This window comes from Rhamphochromis longiceps, linkage group LG2, assembly GCF_057381845.1.
Source record: "Rhamphochromis longiceps isolate RC_006_pf linkage group LG2, R_longiceps_female_GT1.1, whole genome shotgun sequence".
Taxonomy (NCBI): Eukaryota; Metazoa; Chordata; class Actinopteri; order Cichliformes; family Cichlidae; genus Rhamphochromis; species Rhamphochromis longiceps.
The window spans coordinates 28,594,636-28,617,236 of NC_140558.1; the positions used below are offsets into that span (position 1 = coordinate 28,594,636).

The 22,601-nt window shown below is 38.8% G+C and overlaps 1 protein-coding gene across 1 annotated transcript; it reads left to right on the top strand.

The window, feature by feature from the left end:
* The first annotated feature begins 12,356 nt into the window (after positions 1-12,356).
* Positions 12,357-14,623, top strand: LOC146677379 (homeobox protein MSX-2-like). The gene is made up of 2 exons (XM_085381788.1): positions 12,357-12,776; positions 13,332-14,623. Exons 1-2 carry the CDS (start codon positions 12,473-12,475, stop codon positions 13,766-13,768), a joined length of 741 nt encoding a protein of 246 aa, XP_085237914.1. The 5' UTR covers positions 12,357-12,472; the 3' UTR covers positions 13,769-14,623.
* The last annotated feature ends 7,978 nt before the right edge of the window (positions 14,624-22,601 follow it).

Consider the following 22,601-nt stretch of genomic DNA (forward strand, 5'->3'; position numbering starts at 1 on the left):
TCAAGACTGTGTATGTCCCCCAGTTTGGGTCACAGCAGAGCTCGAGTCAAAGAACTGAATCGGATAAGACAGAGTCCCTTTCTCAGACCCCGAGGGAGAAGACTGGGAACAAGCGCCGCAAAGACAAACGCGCAAAGCCTCGGTCCATCTTGAAAGTAAAAATACCCAGACTCACCAGCCACAGTTTGCTCGGAAAAGTAACAAAGGACAACAAAACGCCGGCAAGGTCGATGTTGGAGCCTGCAGTAAATGATACCAAGGCAGCAATGAACCAAGGAGGAGAAAGGCAGTGTAGTATTTTGGGTAACTTTAGCTAATAAGCTAACTATGTAGCTTTATTAAGGCTGAACAGTTAAGTGAGCTGTTGCTAGCTTAAAAAAGAGCACAGGTCTTGTGATTTCCGGTATATGCTCCCCAAAATTAGTATAAAAATAAAAATAAGGTATAAATGACTTGTTGGCCTATAATCTATGAAAAATGTCTTTCATGAATAATAATGATGGTAAATAATTTGGAGCCAGAAAGAATATTCCTGTCACAATACACAGTACAAGTACAATAATGCAGTCATAAAGATACGTACAAAACACGTAATGTACGTCTGTGTGTTTATGTATATATAGACAGATATACAGTACCAATGTGTAAATAATGTTGACTACAGCCTATTTACCAATACAAGTAAATAGGTTACATATAAAACACATATATTTACAACCATGCATGCATAGTTAACTCAGAGAAAATTTGCTTTGGATGCAGAAGTAGATCAGTGAGCTCACACTAGGACAATTGAGTGTAAGTGTGCCGTGTGTAACATTTGTTTTGCAATTTTCAAGTAGGGCCATGCTTTAAAACTAGCTGCGCAAGCTGATGAATGATCTTCCCAAAGTCCGGCCTGCCCATCCATTTCAGTGTCCTCTTCACTCAGTTGCTGTAGAAACACTTAACTACTGTAAACCAAATACCTAATTTGAGTTTGCACTGCAAAAGCCTGTCGGTGATGTGGTTTGTATTTTTCAGTGCCAAATTGTATGAATTAGTGTAACTTACAGTTGAAAGTTTCAGTACAATTTAGCTAAGGGCCACAGTGACTTGACTGCGTGGGCCTGGACCTCCAAGACCTGTGCATAATACTGACACTGCTCCGGACTGAACAGAAATAAGAGCGCTCACTCTCACATTCACCCCTCTTTTCTTTAGCGGCTGTGTTTATGTCTTGTGCTCTCTAAATGTCCTAATTCATGCGATGTCCTATTATTCAAAATATAGTTTAAAAATATGTAAAAGACAGCACTGAGGGATGAGTGAATGGCAAAAGAAATATATGTGCAGTATATTTATAGTTGTTTTTGGCTTTCACCAGTATTAATCAGTGTTCCTTAACACAAGTGTTAAAAAAAAACTTAAAACTGTATTTTTTACAGAATGATTTCAGTAATTTTTAGTATTGTTCTGTTAGCCGCTTCCATTACTAAGTGTTTTGTATGAAGTTTGTCTTTGACTGTGTTTGAGTGTTAGTGTTGTTTACATAACTGTATTAAGCTTTTTGCTGTTATGTCCACCCCCAGGGCCAGCTCATTTCACATTGGCCTCCTTAATATCAAGCTGGTGAAACTATAAACCTAGACTGAAACTAAAAGTCTAACACAAAGCCAGTGTTCTTTTAGTGTCAGGCCCTAGCCTGGATAAATGGGATTGTTGCATCAGGAGGGGCATCTGACGTCAAATCATGGCCAAGTCGAACATGATGATCATATGTGGAAGTGATGGTGGATGAGTTTAATTGGGATCAACCATCTAAAGTAAGGGACAGTTCACAAGTAGGGTGAGGAAGCGAGTGCAGGCAGGGTAGAGCAATTGGAGATAGGTGTCAGTGATTTGTGACAGAAGGATAGCAGAAAGAGTGAAAGGGAAGGTGTGCAAGATGGTAGTGAGACGGTTTGTAGACGGTGGAAATGAGTACATAGGAAGGACACCTCAGGTTGAGCAGTTTGGAGACAAAGAGAGAGGCGAGGCTGAGATGACTTGGACATATGCAGAGGAGGGATAGTGGATATACTGGACAAAGGAGGTTGAATATGGAGCTGCCTGGCAGGAGGAAAAGAGAACTCAGACCAGGTTCATGGATGTAGTGAAGAAGGATATGCAGAGAGTTAATTTCACAGAGGAGGATGTGTGAGATAGGGTGAGATGCATGCAGATGATCTGTAGTGGTGATTTCTAAAGAGAGTAGCTGTAAGAAGAAGTAGAAAGTGGGCAATCATGGCTCAAGAGTTGGCAGTCTGTCTTGTAATCAGAAGGTTGCCGGTTCAAGCCCCGGCTCGGGCAGTCTCGGTCATTGTGTCCTTGGGCACCTACTGGTCATGGCCAGAGGGGCCGATGGTGCGATATGGCAGCCTCACTTCTGTCAATCTGTTCCAGGGCAGCTGTGGCTACAACTGTAGCTGCCTCCACCAGTGTGTGAGAGTGAATGAATAGTGGAATTGTAAAGTGCTTTGAGGGTCTCGAAATGCGCTATATAAATGCAATCCCTTATTATTATAAAAAAAAGCCTAATATTCATCCTGTTTGTCATTGTTGCGGTCAGGTGCTGACACTGCAGATGGAGATGTTTTCTTTTTCTCCCAAAGATCCACTGGCAAAGCAACAAACGAGAAAGAAAAGGTAGGTGGTGTGCAAAGTGTGCAGCAGAAAAATGGTAACAATGTGTACCAAACAAGTTTATATAGTTAAAATTAGTGTAATTTTAAATAGCTTAGGGTTTAATGGCAAACAAAAAATTGTCTTCTATCAGGCTCACTGTATATTGAAAACCTCTTTATGTTTTACTTTGTAATTTAACTTTAGCGTGACTGATCTTTCCTTAAACTCTAACTTTCAAAAGTTAAATAAAGGCTCAAACTGTGCATCAGGACTTCTAAACAGGCATGCAGTTACAGTAAAAAGTTTGTGAACCCTTTGAATTTTTCTCTCTTGTTGCAAAAATATGACTGAAAACATTACAGCATGTAAAAACCAACCAAAAAAAATTTATTCTTTTCGTCAAATGTGAGTTGTGGAGATCACTTAATGTCTATGTTATTCAAATAAAATTATTTACACACGGTTGTGGTCCTGTTGATAGGACACCTGCCTTTAATGTACTTCCAAATTTACAGTCAGTATTTGAGGGTCATGTTAATTTCTGCTTGTCACAGAAATTAATTCAGAAATCTGATGTTTTGGGTCATATTTATGTAGAAATATAAATATGGCTCACCAAAAGTTATATGTGTATTTTGTGTCCTCTAGACCCACGAATAAGGCAAGATCTATTTACACCATTTCTCTTTTCCCTTTCCTCTGATTTTTTCCCCTTCACTGGATAGGCGAAGCAATTTGTTCTTAGGACCATCTCCAAGATGTTGGAGGAGAATCAGCTTATCAGACAGAGACTGGATGCTCTCACTAAGGCCAAATGAGTCTGCGAGGATCATAGTGGCCCACAAACATAGTAGGCAACTTGCTAGTACTCAGCACAAGTGTTTCTTTAAATCTTTGTTCTCATCGGTTGCCACATTTACTTTGTTAAGCATTGGGTGTGTGTTAGAAGTGTTGTTAAAGGTCAGGTTGCTGGATCTTGAAGCAGTTTGCATAGAAATGCATTTCTCAGAGAGAACCACCGTTTACTGTGTTTAGCTGAAACTGTTATCTTATTAAATCGGTCAGTGAAATAATTGTGCAGAAGTCTTCTTCAAATTATACATATTTTACTGACTAAATGTTAACTGAGTCTACATAACATGACAGCGCCTTTAACAGGGCTCTAGACTAACTTTTTTCCACGGTTGCACTGATTTTCTTAGGTGCAACCAAATTTTTCTTTAAAAAAGATATCAAAGTTGATGATCCCGACTTCATCCATGGTCCAGGATGTTGCAGGAATTACCTTTATCCACCAGAGGGCACCACCGCCTCTCATATTATTTTTTGTTGGTCTTTTGGTTTTCAGTTATTCAGCAGCAACAATTTTATAACCAAAACAGGAAACCTTATAAATGTTTAAGTTGCTTGTATTGGAAACACTCAAAAAAGAGAAATTGGGTGGTTATTAAATTTATAAGAGTCTAACTTGTAATTTGAACAAAATCAGAATATATAAACATGGTGAATGCAATTAAATCATGTATGATGTGCATGCAATTCAACAACGTAACACTTGTTAAATATATTCTTGTTGAAATGACATGATACAATCTAGCAAGAGTGGTTAGTTGCCTGGTTTCGTGATATCACACGATCTTACAAGATTTCAAACTGCAGGAAAATCACTGAGGCAGAAAAGCGTACACACACCACATGTATGCTATTGCTATTTATTGTGGTTTAACCTGTTTAAGGACAAGTGCCCTGTCCAGGGTGTACCCTGCCTGTCGTCCTACAACACCCCGGAGTTAATGAGAGAAAATGACAAGTGGGAGAGATCAGTGGAGTGACAACTTTGTGAAATTTGTTATAAATCTATTCAACTGGAGGAAAAAAAAGATGCATATGACAAGTTTCATGTTAAGTAGAATCTAGACTTTGTCAAACACTCCAAAAAATAACTCTTTTTAATTCTAATGTGTGAACTTAAAATAATCATAGAAAGGATTTCCACGTTAATAAATGGCTTTCTGTTACCATTTTGTTGGGCTAACGGGGCTTGTGCTTTGCTTGAGAGAGTTGTTTTGCTCAGACTAAGAATTTGCTTGTAATGTGTAATAAAAGCTTCAAATTTTAGGGCACATTCGGCGCCTGTTATTTTACATTTTGAGAAAGAAGATAGTTTGTGATTGTTTTAGCAAAAAAAACCAAAAAAGTCAAAAGTAAAAATTTTAAATTGTTTTCACTGTATTCATTGATTGATTCACTAGTTTAAAGTAAAAAATTTTCATTAGTAGAAATAGGAAAAAATAAGAATTTTATTAATTGTATTGACCTCTTCTGGTTCCCCACAGGTTTCAATGTTGAACTTAGAACCAAACGTTTCAAGTTGATTCTCTTTGACAGGATTGATATTAGTATATCAACTTGAGAGGCATGTGGCAGTGATTATTTTAAGTGTAATATAATTGCTGTTAAACCATGGAGTCGCACAATTTAATTTAAATTGTTCCGCAGTTTCTTAATGTTTTGATTGATGAGCCTCATTGCCTCTGTGTTCAGAGGTCACTTGTTTTACCCTTTTTCCCTCCACACATATCAGGGCAGCCGTGTCAGCAATCTCAGCAAGAGTTCAGCAAAGTTGTGTCTCTGCGACCATAGTGTGCGCTAAAAAATACAGCTCTTAATGTCTTAACATGATGTTGCGTGTGACACAAATTTTTACACAGTAGATTGTTAGCTATGTTGCTGTATAACCTTGAAATTAAATGGTGAAGGTCTGAATGCAAAGTGCTCATCGGTGGGTTAAACTGGTATACATTCAATCACCTCTCAGCCGCCAAACTATAGAACACATGCATTCAAACATGTGTCTCTCAGACCAGCAGCCTGTCATTTTAAACAAGTCTGATGACAAGGTAGCCCTTTAAAAGTAAACACTTTTTTTCTGAAGACCCCACAACAAAAATTGCACAAGTTTTTGTACATTAGAGTCCCAATTGACAGAATCATAACTGTGTCAGGTTTAAAAGAATGTAGCTTGAAAAAACGATTTAGGCACAATGTCAATACAAGTCTACAAAAAGAGGCCTAACTTTGTTCACATATCTCAGTTATGCTCAGTTTGAGGGGAGTTCTTCTTTCTCCTTGTCCTTCCCGATGTTGTGCATTTTTCCATTGTTCGGTTCCGGGTCGCTGCTTGTGCAGCTGACCGGCCAGCTACCTAGCCTGACCTGTCTCCCCCATGTGATGTTTGTGTATTGTATGTACGATCGGCAAAGTTACTCTCTTAATTGCCCCTTGGGGATAAATAAAGTCTTCTGAATCTGAATCTGAATAACCTCTGTTCATAATTTGATGTGCTCTGTAGCAAATAGGGCGCGTGGTTTTGAACATAGTAAACAGGCAGTTTATTGAGGGTGTTCTTAAAGCATGGAGGATAAATGTGCGTTGGGGTGGTATAGAGGCCTTCAAACAATCAGAGCTGCGGTCTGCGAGGAGACTGGCAGACTGGCAGCTGTACCTTCAGACGGTGTTGCCAAGCCTGTTGATCACTGGTTAGCCGCATTGTTTACATGGTCAGAGGCGTTGGAATGTCAGTCCACTTTAAAACCAGTGCTTTTCTTTTATTTCAGGAAATAATGTAGTTGAGTACAGCTAAAAACATTACAGGGAAATCATTCACAAGTGGATACAAGTACCCAAAGTGGCATATTTACTATGATGACTATCCTTTAGTCTCCTGAAAACTCAAGATAGTGGGCATTTTCAACATGGCTTTATTTATTTATTTATTCTTCAGATAATGTAAACTAGAGTTGCCATTTTTAATGATTTTAGCCAATTCATATACTTTACCATGTGGAAGTTGAGTTTGGAAGTCTGATATTATTCAGAAGTTTGCCTTTTTTCATAATAGTTTGCTAGCAGTGGAGTGGGCTGTAGTAGTACAAGTTATACTTTTTGCTTCACTCGCATCTACTTGGTGGGCCTGTTACACTCCTCAATAGTTACCCCTGTCTTACCCGTGGCCCCCCAATAGCTTGCTGTGTATGGTGACATAGGATTTAAACTGCATCCACACAGGAAGCTGGTCACGTGTTGCTTTGTTTGGTAACTGGTCGCTAGTGGACATTTCAGGCTCTGCTTAACTGGGTATTTTCTGATATATTCACTACTGATCATATGTCAGTCAATGGCGTTGTGCTTCTCACTGATAGTTACATCAGCCTCTCTCCTCAGTGTTGAGAAAAGTGAATCTTGGGATTACCCCCTGGGGTTTTTAATGTGGTCGATTTAAGACACAAATGTCATTAATCTTTTATAGGCTGAGGTCGCCACACTGCTGCAAATCACCTGTAGTGTGGATGCAGCTTTAGAGGGATTTCAGAAGGTTTTTCGTTTGATCTCTGACTCCTGCAGTGCATGTCTTGGGCAAGATACTGAACCCAAAAGCTTGTGTTTGCATAAGTGCATTTACCATAGATTAAAATAGTAGACTGAAGAATAAAGCAAACACTAAAGTTCTAAAAGTTTAGCAGACACTTGCATGAAAATCTGATGGTGTAGTTAGATTAGTTGAATAGTAACCTCACAAGAAGAAGCTTTGAACCCCACTTCATACCTAATGTCTGGGATAACCTCTCATGAAGTGAGAGTGAACATAAGAAAGCTGAGCAGCCAACCTTTATGCATTGAATACATGAAATTCATTGAAATAGATGGAAGAATTTGGCGCTGGGTGAATGTCTGAACCTAGCTGTATGCATCATAGTGCTACAAAAGTGGGGGAAGGGAAAATCTTTTCATTTCAATCAATTTGTTTTACCTGAAACTAAGACACTCAGATACATGCAGAGAGATTTTATAGTTATAGATTATGGTTACTTTTGATCAGAAGCATATAAATCAAGAGTACAAACTTCTATAAGTCAAACAATTGTTTTCTAAGATAGAGATGACGACTGAATTGGGAAGTTTTGACATTTTGAAAATTCAAGGGGCTAAAGTGATTTTCTTTTTTAAAATTATTGGCTAAAGGGGGAAAAATATGCAAATGTTGGTGCTTGTAGATTGTTTCAGTTATCCGCTGCACTATTAGCAGGAACTGGCGATATGTACTCTTTGGCCTTTAAATTCATGCTTATCTTAAAATAAACCTGTGTTAGTTTCTATAAAATGCAAAGTCTTATTACCCTTGATGGCATTGCAGTGGTGTTTCTACTTTTTCGTGATGTTGGATGATTCATTACTTTTTAACACCTTCTATGCCACATCCTGACTGAGACAGCTTAATGTGAGAAAAAGCGCCTGACACTGTCAGCAAATTTGAGCACTGACTGTGTGGCAAGAAAGATAAAACCAAAGTGGGTTAAAGTTGTTGTTTTTTCCTTTTTACATTTTTGAAGATTAGATTGATATTTTGCTGCTGGATTTCTTTGCTGTTGGCCAATGATTCTCAAATATGTAGGGGTACGTGGGTGGAAAATTTAACAGATGAAGGTATTTGGGACCAAATAGCTCTGGGGACTTTCTGGTGGGCGCCTGACCATTAGATCACTTAACTACATATCTTCTAGGTTTCTCCTGCTTTTATTTGCACTGACAGTAGAAAAATTATGCAATGGCTAGCTTGTAATTGGGATAGCAGAAGTTACAACCGCACTGACAAGATGGTAAATTGCAGCTGTGTGCTTTTGGCATTTGGGGTACTGTGACTGCTTGCTCTTAACTTGGCCATCAGACAGAACCATGCTTAAATGTCACACCATCACTTTAAAGTATTGCGCGTTAGTTTGCTATCAGCTTAAAACACAGACCCAGGGTAGCCATTTAAGTCCTTTTGTAATGCAACAGAAAGTCAGTGATCATCATCTACAGCTTTATTACAGTGCTGCAGTCCACTCTTATCTCTGTCGTTTCCCTTAAAAGTCCTTAGTATAATCCACGATCCTAATGTTACCCCATACTGCAGCAAAGATGTGCTTTTTTCATTATATCTATATATTGTTGACAATATACAGTGTGATTATGGTCAATTATAAATAAAAATGATCTCACAAATTGTGCTGCCTGGAGTTGCTAGCAATGCCATGCCATAGGTACCATAAAGCCCATACAGTTGTACACTAAAGTGATAAACCATTTTGTTCCATATCAAATACATTTTGTAGTAACTTTTTTTCATTTGTTCTTAAAGTTTAGTAAAAAGTAAATAAATAAAAGGTAAATGAGTCAATAATCATACCAAGTTGAAGCAGCCCCAAATAAAACAATGGGAAACGTAAATCAGGTTTATGAAATATATTTGTAGTTGGTGGGTATTGTGGGAATTGCTACATACACGATGAACATGAAAGTTGACTTCATTGCTGTTTGTAATATGCAGTGCTAAGTTTAACACATCGGCACACTCGCTTCTACTATTTCTTTCACATAATATTTCTGCCACTTGCGATCGTGATCACACTAAAAGCTGATGTTTCCCATCTGCTACCGTGTTCAGAAGAATCATAAATGTGACCTTTTAAGACTATGGTGCATCATGAATTTGTGGTGAAATTTGTGAGATACTTTTACTGAATGCTTGTTGTGGTTTGATTTAGCAGCACATGTGGGTTAAAGGCTGACTTCCTGTAAGACTTAGAGTGTCACATGCACATTAGCATATAGGGAAGCTGTAACTTGTGGTGAGATGGGGATTTTTTTAATTACTCGGGGGATTTTATTTATTGATGTTTTCCATGGCTACAAATTAACTACAGAAAAATGTATGGAATCATTATTGTGGCAATGAGTTCACTGTCATGTTTGGTGTGTTTTAAACTTTGTGACATGGTATATTATCCTGTTGGAAACAGCCTTCAGGAAATGGGTACACTGTGGCCATAAAGGCTGTTCTTAGTTGGTACAATGATTACCAGACTGTGCCCCCAGAAACACTACCATCTTGATATAGTTAGTATGGCTGTAGTTAGTGTGTTTAACTATAAAGCCGTTAAACATCATGCTACAAGTCCTGGAAATTGTGTTACTGCTAAAAAAAAAAGCATGTAGCTTTACAGTTTTTCTATTTTGACTGAAGTAAAGGTGAGCTGTCGTCTGTCTTATTTCGTCACTGTGAGATGCTGGCGTGTGGTACAGCTTACATGTGTCGGTGTTGCTGTGGTGACTTCAGAAAGCTATTACTCATTACTATAGAGCTGCGGTTGTTCGTAAGACGAGGAAAGGGCAAATATCTGAGTCTGAGTGCATCTATACCCGAAACTTGCAGCAAAACGAATGCAGCTCAAGTAAATTACAAACAAAAAAGAGAAAATGGTTAAGTTACTTCAGTTGCTGTTAAAGTGTAAGCAGTTATTTTGCTGGTGGTGATGGTGAGAATGAAACACTCAGTTTGAGGCTTTTAAAATGGGTTTTCCCTAACAGACTCTCTTATATACTGTCTGTGGCACCGTCAGTAACATGGGCTTCATCACTTGAAGAAACACATACAGAATTACATTTCTGTATGTGTTTTGGTGACATGTTGTATAGGGCATTTATCTGTGTTTTAAGAATTTTTCTTTTTTAGACAAAAAAAACAAAACAAAAAACGACTAAAGCAAATGAAGGTTAACTATCAAATGTTTCTTTGTAAGATGGAGCTGTGATATTTCTTTTCCTCTAGTTAAGCTCTCAACTCTTTGATACTCAGGATAAAAGTATTCTTTTTATGGTATACCTGGGTTATGTCCTAATTTATTTAGGCATTATGTATGTTGGAAAAATAAAGTACTGAGGGAAATGATATAATTTTGAGATTGACCTCAAGATAAGCTCTTTTCACGAAAATCTGGGTTTTACATGTGTTTGCATGCATTGTCCTTGAACCTGGTTTAGTTATTTCGTTGCCTCTAAGTCAATACGGTGGTACCTTTTTTAAAACATTTCCCACTGTGTGTTGAATGCATTAAACTTCTGTGGGTTACAGCTGATGCTGTTATTACTATTTCTGTAATTTTAACTAAAATACTCTAGATGATTTTTGTGTATGGTTTAATTGAAGTTGCGAAGTGTTCACATAGGATATGCCAGCAGTTGGCTATCAAATGCTCCTTCAATTACATATATTAGCCTAACAGGGCTGTTGTCCCGCCTTAAAGTGCATGGCCCTCTGTCCTCCTGTTTTATTATTTATTAGAAACATGCGTGCAAATGCATGGTTTTTTAATCATTTAGAATTTTAAACACTATTGTAGTTTTATCAGTTTTATGTGTCCCGCTTTTAATATAAAATATGATGGTATGTGATGATGTTTCTCACCATTATTCACCTATACCCTTCTTGATTACCAAAAGTCTAACAGTTCTGTTTGATTTTCAAATATAAGCTCACACCCAGTTACCCGTGCACATTATAAACCTGTAGGTAGGGAATCGGTAGAAAAGCACTGTAATGACAGAGAGGCTCTTTTGTTAAGATGCACGTGCGTATTACAGGAGACTAAGCTCGTGCTGTGTGAGCACTTTGCTTCACATGGAGAGTAACTGTGTTGTGGAGCTGGGGAGCTGAGACCCTGATGCCACTGTAATCCTGATGATTACAGAGAGCACACATTCTCTGTGAGGGCTGATCACAGAGCACTGGACACAGCAGCACACACCAGTCACTTCACAGGAGGTCTTTGCGATGTGCGGACATGTGTCTGTGAGGGAGAGACAGACAGAGAGAGCTAGAGTATGCAGCAAGCACATTCATCTTGCATGAAGTTAGGTGTGTGTCACTTTTTTGTGTCACTTGTAAAACCCATGCACTGCGCTGGTATTCTTCACTGAGTGGCTAGAGGCTGCATTTAGGAACGCCGTTACTTCTCGTGATGTTTCCTAATACTTTGGAGCCCTACAGGTATGAGCTTCAAACAGGCACGAGACACCTCTGTCTCCATCCACACAGCAGAGACTGGGACTAATCGCAGCGGGCGCCACACACCTCAGGAAGGTAGCAATTTTCCATCATTACCGTTAAATCCTGCTTAAAAGAACCGGATTCCACAGGCCTAATTACAAGGTGTTAATAATAACAATGTAATGACAGTCATTTTAAAGCCTGCCCAAAACCATAATCCATCGCCCAACTGACTCTCACATTTAAGTGTGTAACTGCTGTGTGATGTCTGAATTTTGAAAGCACCATGATTGTTATTGATTGCCATTGTGATTACTCCAACAGTCGGTGTGGCAGGGTCTGCGCGTTGGGGCTTGAATTAGGAGCATCGTCAGCTTTTGTCAAATGGAAATGCAGTTCTACAGACAGACGCTGATGCTTGAAGACACGGCAAGCCAATCTACCAGCCTAATTGCTGTACGGGACAGAGCTTAGCAGCCAGGGAATCGATTTACATATATTAGTAAGGTTTTGTATTCGGCCTCTGTCTCATTTAAAATGATTCTGCATTAATTCAAGACATCAAGCATGACTATGTGCAAGCTTTTTCAATGTTAACTAAGGGTATGCCGTTTGCAGAGTGAAAGAAATACAGCCAGGAAACAATCTTCCACCATGGTAATTACTGCTAAATGAGGCTGATGCGAAGCTGACCTGCTGTCTGGTTAGGGGTGTGGCAGAGTGCCCTAAACACAACGTCCAATCACAAGTCTTCCCCCAAACCCTGGGATCAAGACTCATCATTGGCTGAAAGTCCCAAATGCACGCCAGACTTTTTCCAGCACTAACTCTGTCAGCTTTGTGACAGCTTAAGAGAAGCTACTCCAGATTCCTCTCTGACCGGTCTCATTCTGGGACCAGAAAAGTGTCTTATGGATTGTACTTAAATTCTAATACTGAAAAGAAAGAGAAGAAAAAATGTCTGCGTCTGGGGACTCAAGAAATGAGTTTTCCACAGAAGAGGATGCAGGATCAACGCAGCTGAAGCTCGGGCGCATGGCACAAACATCCTGTCTTCCCTTCAGCGTTGAAGCTCTCATGTCGGAGACGAGGCCGCTGGCTGTGACCAGCAAAGAAAAGGGAAATTATGATTTGAAGGAGGATGAGGCGCAGCGGACAGATGAGTGCACACAAAACTTAATATCTATTAAATCACAGCCACTGGAACAACAGGAATTTCCCTCTTGGATATCCAGCTCCATTAAGATGTCTACTCCCCCACGTAAGTCATTTTCCAATCCAGTTTTATTACTAGTTAGTGGTTCAGTTTTGAATCAGGGTTTTTTTTTTTTAAATCAGGGTCTTCGAGTACTGTAAGTCATCCAGTTTAAACTTTTGTAATGCAAATGTGTAAAGTTGGAGGAAAAGTCCCACAGCTGGCTTCAAGTTCATAATTTTAAGAAAGAGTTTTTATGCATAATTAATACTGAATCAATAGACAAATCAAACATTTTTGACAGAACAAGAAGGAGTAATAAAAAGAGAAATATATTGATTTGTTTTTAAGAATTTTGCATAATGATTTTTCTACTCACCAGTTTCACATTGTTTAAAGATAATCATCTTGCATTATTTAAAATTTTAGATAGTGGTAAATACTCTAAGAAGCAGGATACAGGAGAAGCGTGGCTTTTCCATCAGTATTGCTGTCCATTAATTTTCTGATCATTACTTTTCCTGTTTAGTCATTTGGTGTTAAACCACTGAAAAGGAAAGAATTAAAGGTCTGTTTGCTTTGACAGCTGATTTAGTTTCATGTTTTCCATATATCCTGTAGGGCAGCTTAGTCCGACAGTCTGCTCATTGAGGAAGCACAAAACCAACCGTAAGCCTCGTACTCCCTTTACCACAATGCAGCTTCTGGCCCTGGAGAGGAAATTTCGTCAGAAGCAGTACCTGTCCATCGCCGAGCGGGCCGAGTTCTCCTCCTCACTGTCCCTGTCCGAGACCCAAGTCAAGATCTGGTTTCAGAATCGACGGGCCAAAGCCAAGAGGCTTCAGGAGGCTGAAGTAGAGAAACTCAAACTAGCAGCTGGTGTAGGCTCCAAAGCTGTCTTCTACCCAGGATACTCATCCTTGGGTTTTCCCCTGCACGCTGGTTCGGCAGGGCTCTATGGACTGGGCTACTCATATGGCCGCACCCCTGTTCTCCCTGCTGCACATCTGGCTATGTACGCCTCACAGGTCGGCTACAGCCTTTTCCACCTCTCCTGAGACGAAAAAGAAATATACAGACAGATTGTGCTAAAAGGGATGACAAGAGTGTATCATTAAATCATGCACCTTATGCAAAACTTGTTTGCATGTGACCTGAAGTGGACTTTAAGCTTCATTGTTTGTCTTAAGAAGGATTTACAAGTGTTCTGCTATTTGCAAAAGACTATGGAAGGATACAGCATCCCGAAGGTCCCTCTTTGCCATTTGCAAACATAATACCAGAATACATATTGTTCAGATTGTCTTTTCTGCCCTTTTTCTAAAGTGTTTCTCACTTGTTACCCTTCAACATGCAGGGATATTTCACTGCACCTTTAAATCATTGAATACTCAAGTCACACATATTTATTTGTAATAGTTTTAGAGTCACATACTTGATGTTACATATCTTCATTTTCATTAGTTAATATTTTATGTATATGATATTAAATTGAGATCCTTACCACGCCCCCTCGTTTGCTGTATTTATTTGTAGCCTGCATACAACACAAGGTAGAATTGGTAACCTGGTTACTTTAATGCAGTTGTCTGCTTCTTTTGATGTGGTCTTCTGTTCATACCCAAATTGTGTTTAGTTCTTTGTTTGGTGGCCCATCTGCTTCTGAAATTCAGTGGCCTCCTTTTGTTTACCACACATGCAGGAAGAGGCTCTTTTCTTCTCATCTCGTTTAACACGCCTCATATGCTTTCTTCTACAGAAATGTTAAGGTCAGTGCAAAATATAACGTATTTCAACTGCAATTACATAAAAATAACATTTCCCTCGATGATTTCCTTCCCCTATTCTGAATGCATTGTGAGCTCTACCGTCTAACTAATACTGTCTTTGTTTCCCAGAAAGTCGTCATTATATCATTATTTCTTTTTCTCACTTATGCTGTTTTGGGTGTAAATTATCTTGTAAAAAGATCAATGCGTTACGAGAGATTTTAACTTTTGATCATAAATGGTTCAGTTCCATTCTGGATGAAAGTGATCCTAGCTGCTTTATTGCTATAGAGAGGCATCATAAACTTCAACTTTTGGCAAGAATTTGGAGCATTTAGCGTCTTTATTTGGGCCTAAAAGCAGTGCTGTAATCTTAAATCCCTAAAATGTGTTATGTCTTGTGCTCTTTTGCTGTTTGGGCTCCAAACTATTATGCAAGGAAAAATATGCTTTTTATTTTTTTTTTAACAATATCTTGAATTTCTGCGTTTATTTTTCAGGGACTCTTTGATATAAGAAACTTGTGTGTGACCAATCAAACAAACTACTCAAGCTATTCACTTTACCAATGTGCTTCAGGGATTTGCACTTCAAAAATGAAAGCACGGCATAAAAACTACAGCTGCCAGCTAATCTCTAACATTAAGAATAATGAAGTAGCAATTTCTATACATGGGTGGATATACAGCGGGGTGGTCCAAGGGAAGAGGTGTTGCACTCTTTAATGAATATTTATTCAGCCAAATTTCCCCCTAAAGATGAGAAATTATATAAACAAAAATGAATGCTTTCAGCAAATAGCACGTCTCACATTGTCTTAATTGTAAACATGTGTTTTCATATTGCTCTTGGATCTCACAGAGGTAGAGATTTATTTGCTTGATGTGAGCCTTATTTTTAAACTGTATACTTTAAACGAACTCTCTCTGTGAACTTTCTAACACAGCATTATAGCAGGCTGTCCCTTTGCAGTCTGTAGTTTAATTGTGCTTGTCTCAGAGTTCTGACTCCAAAACTCTGTGAAATTATATGTGCAGACTCAGTGATAACAGAACGGGGCATTACATGGTCTCTCTGTCTCTGTGCCTCTTTCCTTCACCAAACTTGGAGAAGTCTTGTCACCATTAGCACATATTTCACAGTCCATTTGCTTCCCTCCATTTTGAAATTAAACCCGGCATTAAGCTGATAGGAAGGCCCTTAATAGCGTTGACTGGCCACAGTCTCCAGTTTCAAATGTTTTCAGTGTGAAACTTAGGCAGAAGAAATTATCACAGCCCATTTGAGATCAGATAAAGAAACAGAGACGTTATGTTTTATAATGAATAGATACATTAACAGTAATCATTATAAACACCAAATGTAAATGAAAATCGCCACAAGATAGATGTGCAAATTTGACAAAGCATGATGTTATTTTCATGGAAATGTGCCTTGAGGGTTATTTACATTCTTACAAAGCTAATTTGAGTTTCTTGGGTAATTAGCGAGGGCTCGGGTCATACAGTCTTTCTAATATCCTCAGCCAAGAGAGCAAAGGGTCAAACACTTCACATGTTAAAACAATACTCACATATTTATATATGCATTGAACTTTTCACCGAAATACTCTTTTTTTTGTATTAGAAATTTAAAGGAACCTACATTTACAATTGCTTTAACCCACCGCTGTCAGTTTTACCCTTCATAGTTTACACTTAAGTGTGTTTGGAAGACTTTTTTTTAGAGTCGGTATGAATAAGAGAATATGAATACAAGGGACACATCTGACAACCAAACAACCAATAACTCTGATGATGCACTGGTAGACAAACAAGACTATAACCTCTAAAGGTCTGCATATTGCTTTTAATTACTTAATATTTTTGTGAAGTAAAATCTATTGGTCAACATCCCCCTGAGACCCAGTATATTCACTATGTTTAACACTATGTTCTTTCAGTTTAACAAAACAAGTTAAATTGAAAGAACCTCTTTGAATTTGTCTTCCAATTTCAATTCTTTTACATATCAGGACATATAAAATTAAGCCAAAACGCAGAAACGGTTTGGGAAACAGTTAATAGAAATTAAGATGGTGAGTAGCACTTGATTAAATGATCATCAACAAGTGTGAGTGCCTATTTATACAATGCCAAAGAGAAAAGACCTCAGCAATGATCTTTAAGAAGTATGGCTCGTTTGGAAGGATTGCCAGAAGAAAGCCTTTCGTGGTGGGGGGAAAAACAAATGGCAAGACTTCTGAAAAATATGTTCAAGCAATGTTTGGACAGATTAGACTAAAGTGTACAAGTTTGGCCATAATGCACAGCGCCATGTGTGGCAAAACCCAAACAAAGCATATCAGCACAAACATCTCGTATCAACTGTCAGGCACGATCTTGTCTTACTGCCACAGGATCTCCATACCTTACAGTTATTGAGTCAACCATGAGCTCCTTTGTATACCAAAGTGTTCTAGAGTCAAATGTGAGGCCATCTGTCTGATAGCTGATGAAGCGCGAGCTGATTTGATGAGCTCAAGCACAGGAAGAATTCTACTGCATGGCTGAAATGGCTGAACCAGAGAAGAATCAGGGTGTTGCAATGGCCCAGTGAAAGTCCAGACCTCAGCCTGACTGATATTGTGTGGCACTACTCTAAGAGAGCTTTGCATAAACCTGCCCACAAACATCAATGAACTGAAACAGCGATTTATGGAGTAATGGACCCAAATATCTCCACGGTGATGTGAGAGACTGATAAAGTCAGACAGAAAACACTTACTCCAAGGTAATGCTGCCAAAGGTGGTTCTACATGTTATTAAATCGTGCTGCTTCTGAACTTTGGCTTAATCTTTCATAAGAAGTAATGACATGGTGTGGTGTGCCATCTGTTATTTCTCATCTGAGGTTGTATTTAAGAAGTTTAGATCCTGGTAAGATCTAAATGATTGATCACGATTAAGTAAAACCTTAGGACTATCAACAAACAACACCTTGACTGTGTCAGCAAGTCACTGCATACAATAGGTGTTGTTACTTGAACCTAATATTCTTGCAGCTCTGCCAGAAATCCACTAGGTGTAGCAGCTTTCCATCTATTGCTGCTCATTGAAACCAACAACACCAAACAGTCCTTCTGATTCTAATAACAATATCAGTAAATTCATTCTCGGCATTTAGGATAATTTTTAATAGTTTTGGTTGATGACAAATCTTCTTGGATAGAAAATGGCATGTTATGTAACTGCTGTTAGATAATGTCTTTTTAATTCATCATGAGTAACCTGGTAAATAAAAGATGAAACTCTTCTGTGTTGTTCCACTGTGTCTTTAGTAAAATGCACAAGTTTGGGCTTTGGGGATTTCTAGAGTTCAGTGTGGCAATCCTTTTAACTGCATCACTGTTGAATTGGATCTGCTCACACAGAGTGAGATTTAATTTGATTGAGAATAAGTGGCCTTCCCCTCCACACTTTTATTTTGACAGATATAAGCAGTAATAGGCATTTGTCTAATTATACCTATTAAGCAGGTCCAGTACTGTGCAAAAAGTCTTTAGCCATCCGTCACTTCTTTAACTTTTGTTACTAAGGAGGTATTTAAAAAAAAAAAAATAATAATAATTCAAAGGTCTTTATCAGCAGTTCTTTAGGATTTCTGAAGGTCTTTAAAACTGTTTGGACTTTCGGCTGATTTTTCTTTGTAACTGACCATTTTCAGAGGAATGTATTTGTTTTTTTTGTTTAAGTCACTTAGCACTACCCTATGAATGATTCATGCATAAAAAGGCACCTAACTGTTGTGTCTGCACATAGGAGATGACTTAGCAAAGACGACTTAGCAAAGAACCAGTCTGATTTTGTAAAATCGTTTTTTTACCAGCAGTCTGTCAAAAAAAGAAAAACACATAATGTGTTCCCATTTATTTAGCTGAATCTAAGAAAAATGTCAACAATAACAGTTTGACAGGCACAAAATATCATTCTTATACCAAAAAGATGATCCTCAAAAAGCTATTAGCTGAAACCTTGCCATATCTTGGCAGTGTCTGCAGTGTGTGCTCAAAAGATTTTGAAAACTGGAAAGGGGAGGACAGAAACAGAAGTGGCAGGCCTAAAGAGCTATATATAGCAAAAGAACAGTATCTGTTACTTATATCCTTAAGAAATAGGAAAAATCCAGCAAAGACTTGACACAGAACCCAAGAGATGCATGTAGACCTTCAGTTGATCCATCCATTGTTTGCAGAAGGCTCATCAAAAAAGGTCTTGGTGGCTGTCAAGAAGCCATTCTAAAGGAAGGGAAACAGGGAGAAAAGGCTGAGGTAGTAGTATAAGTAATATAAAAGGAAGGTATATTACAACAATCTCATGACAGAGAATGGAACAAAAGGTAGCAGACATCCAAAGAAGAGCTTTCAAGAAGCCCAGAGAACTATTCCTAAAGATGTCTGTGAAGGTTCTCAGTCATCCAGGTCATCGTAGTCAAAGGAGCTTGCAAAGAAAAGCGTCTGGACTTCTATAAGTTGCTTGAAGACGTTTCACCTCTCATCCGAGAAGCTTCTTCAGTTCTAAGGTCAAATGGTGGAGAGTCCCAGATATAAACCTAGTGGGAGTAACCCCCCACAGAGGGACAAAAGGACCCCCTGATGATCCTCTAATCGCCTGAGCCAAGGTGCGAAACTGGGCGTGGGTCCCAATCAGCCAGAGTTTCGGGTGAGCCCAGTTTCACACCTTGGCTCAGGCGATTAGAGGATCATCAGGGGGTCCTTTTGTCCCTCTGTGGGGGGTTACTCCCACTAGGTTTATATCTGGGACTCTCCACCATTTGACCTTAGAACTGAAGAAGCTTCTCGGATGAGAGGTGAAACGTCTTCAAGCAACTTAAAGAAGTCCAGACGCTTTTCTTTGCAAGCTCCTTTGACTATTCCTAAAGACTAACTAAAGAAATTAGATGGAAGTGGCCTAAGAGACTTCAGGATGTGTTAAAGAATAAAGGTGGTCACACCAAATATTGTTAGAATTGTATAATGTATGCATGTTTTTGCCTTATTATATATCAATTTATGTTTGCACGTTTCAGTAAATTGCTGCACCTATTTCCCATTTTTTCTAGAAAAATATAAAGAAATGAGGGGTAGCTAAAGACTTTGGCACAGTACTGTATTAAACATGGCTGTAAATTTGGTAAAAATCTGTTTTAGGCTAAATGAAGCAGTAAGATCCATTCCTTAAAAAAAAAAGAAACCTTAATTTGGCATTTCTCCCTGCATCTCTCCTCTGCTGTCTTTGCCTGTATGGCAAACTGAAATCCAAGATCAACATTTTAAGATTCAGCTGCGCACTCAATCCTGGTATACAGTGCTTGCTTCACTGCACACGAGAAAAACACACAAATGTAAGGATCACTTCTCAGGAAGGAAGCAGAAATGTGAGCTATGACAAACATAAGAGGGGTGGGATGGAGGGGAGAGAGTGTGGTGATAATTTTTGATTTTGGTACAAACCTTGCAGGTCAGGGGAGTTAAAAGCATAGCTTGGTGTCCCTAAGTCTTAGGGACACCAAGCTCTTAGGGTCTTCATGTGAAGTATGAGCTCTTAGGGCCTAAGAGCTCAGTACGCTTCATGTGAAAAAAACACAAGCAAACCAAGAAAATATTTCACCAATTTGACAACACGTGGAGCATTTAAAAAGAAAATAGAGATAGCACAGTGTAGCACAGACTGACACTAAACAGAGACGGACACGGTTAAGGTATGACTGTCGGTGACTCATGCAGCTACTGACACTGATCACATGATGTCTTTCTGTATTTTCAGTGCATTCCTATATCTGGTTGTGTTGTTTCACTTGAATACTTTGCGGGTGTTGTCAAATCCCTGAATATTTTTGATCCTGTTTTGTGTATTTTTATCAGTTTTCTTTAAAAGTTGGGGTGCATGCACTCAGAGTCACCGCACACTGGCACTTGTATTGTTCAAAGTGCAGTGAAAGACATGACATGCTTTTATCTTGTCTTCAAAGCTTGCAGGCAGGTGTTTCCCTGAACAACCCCGCTCTATCCTCCATCTTTGCCGTTCACTCTTAGGTTCTCATCTGCGTCTCTGAACACTTTTTTGTCCTCTGCTTTACTGCCTCCTTTTCTTTTTCAGTCCTGGTGTACGATGATGCAGTCATTGTGTAATTAGACTCCCATTCACTTGCACAAACTGTGGCTTAGATAAACTAACAAGTTCAGAAGTTCTTTATCAGTGGAACTTGATCTTAACTAAAACACACAAACACACACAGAGGCAGACCTTGTCCTATCCTTCCAGTAATTCCACCTCTAGCACTTTGTGTCTTTTGTTTCGTTCTTTCAGCTGGTTTTCAAGAGATATCGCCCCCAAGCAGGTTTGGCCAAACAGGATGACCTATTTAAACATAAAGGAACACCTAAAAGCTTTGGCTTTAAGGTTATAAGACAGAAAGCTTCTCATGGGTTATGACTGTTTTTGTGACGATCTGGGGCATACAACAAGACAACCTAAAAAGTAATTAAAAATGAGACAAAAAAAACCTCTAGGATATTCTTTTTATATATATTCAACTTAACCTTAAACATATTCCTTTTTTCACCTTGGAGCTTTTTTTCTCTGCTGCTGTGCATTTTTTTCCCAGGTTATCGTTGCTCTTTCCCTCCTTATAAAGCAGCAGCCTGATGTTTTGTGTCCTGACACTGTTTCGTGTAGGTCTTCTGCTTTCAAGCCCCAGCTCTCTTTTGAAGCACTGAGGTGAACAAAGCTGGAATCAGCACTACAGTTGTTGACCTTTGTAAAGAAAGAACAGCACAACCTTTCGTATTTGTTACAGTTTCGTATCGTATTCGCACATAGATTACAAAGTGTTTTTCTCCTCATTTATTTCACTGTAAGCCTACGACATGCTGTGCGTCTAAGATTAGATTATTTTGTTTCCTCTGAAGTAACTCTTGCAGATAGGACACACTAATGTCAACTGAATTAGCATCTCCCAGTGACATCCATACATTGCCCCGTGGGAGGTTTGTACCCCGTGTCTGAGCCTTTTTAGAGCAGTGACATCTTTAGCCTTCACCATTGTCTGTGTTTCCTCACAGATCTGTCTCTCCTTGCTGTCTCCTGAGATCCTGTGACTCATAAATCTTCCCCACGGGCTCTATTGTACTAAAGGAGGCCTAGTTGCCCATCTCTTTGTGATAACTTAGTAACGCACTAGGTGTCATGACATACACAGAAACACAAAGGCTGGTTTACATATATTTAATGGTAATTATGGATAAGGGCGAGCTAGGTAGTAACTTTTTACTCTGTTTTGACTTTTGATTAAAGCAGGGATGCACATATGGCCAACCGTGACCTCTTTGACTCCTCTTTCTGTGAGTCATCAGATATCTACACAGAAGAAAAATATTTTAGCAATTACAACAGCAGTTTTTTACATGATGGAGAAATGCAGCTGTAGTAAATAAATGGAATCTATTAGTGTGGCTCTTTGAGCTTAAACTGTATGTGTAAAAATGTTCTGGTAGCAAAGTTTTTATTCAGTTTCTGTGGACCAACAGTAGAAAATAGACATTTCTATATTAGATCATCATTTAAATACTAATCTGTTAATAAGTTACTTTTGTGCAATATGAATGGGAATTGGGGAGTCTTTATCAGTAGGAAAAGCTCTTTAAAGCTTATGAAAATATGTCCAAAATCTATGTCCTCCTTCATATTTTCCAGTGGGCTGGGTTGGAGTCTTTGGCGTGCCAATTCTGGCTTATGGGCCAGAAAGAATAAGCCCTTATGGTTAAAACATATTTCTCAGCTAGATAACAATGAAATTAAATCAAGCTTTTAAATGTACATAATGTTCACTAATGTAAGGGTTCACATGAACAAATCTGACTTTGATTTTTGGTAATATATATATATATATATATATATATATATATATACCCAACATCCACAATGACGGCGAAACAACTAGTAGCTCAGTGTTCCAACATTCGAAAGAAGGGACTGCTCTCACAGCTAGAGATTGACAAGGTACAACACAAATGCTACGGCAAGGAGGAGTCAGGACGCCAGGTCAGGGGGGCGATATCATCACCCCCACCCGAGATTGGGTA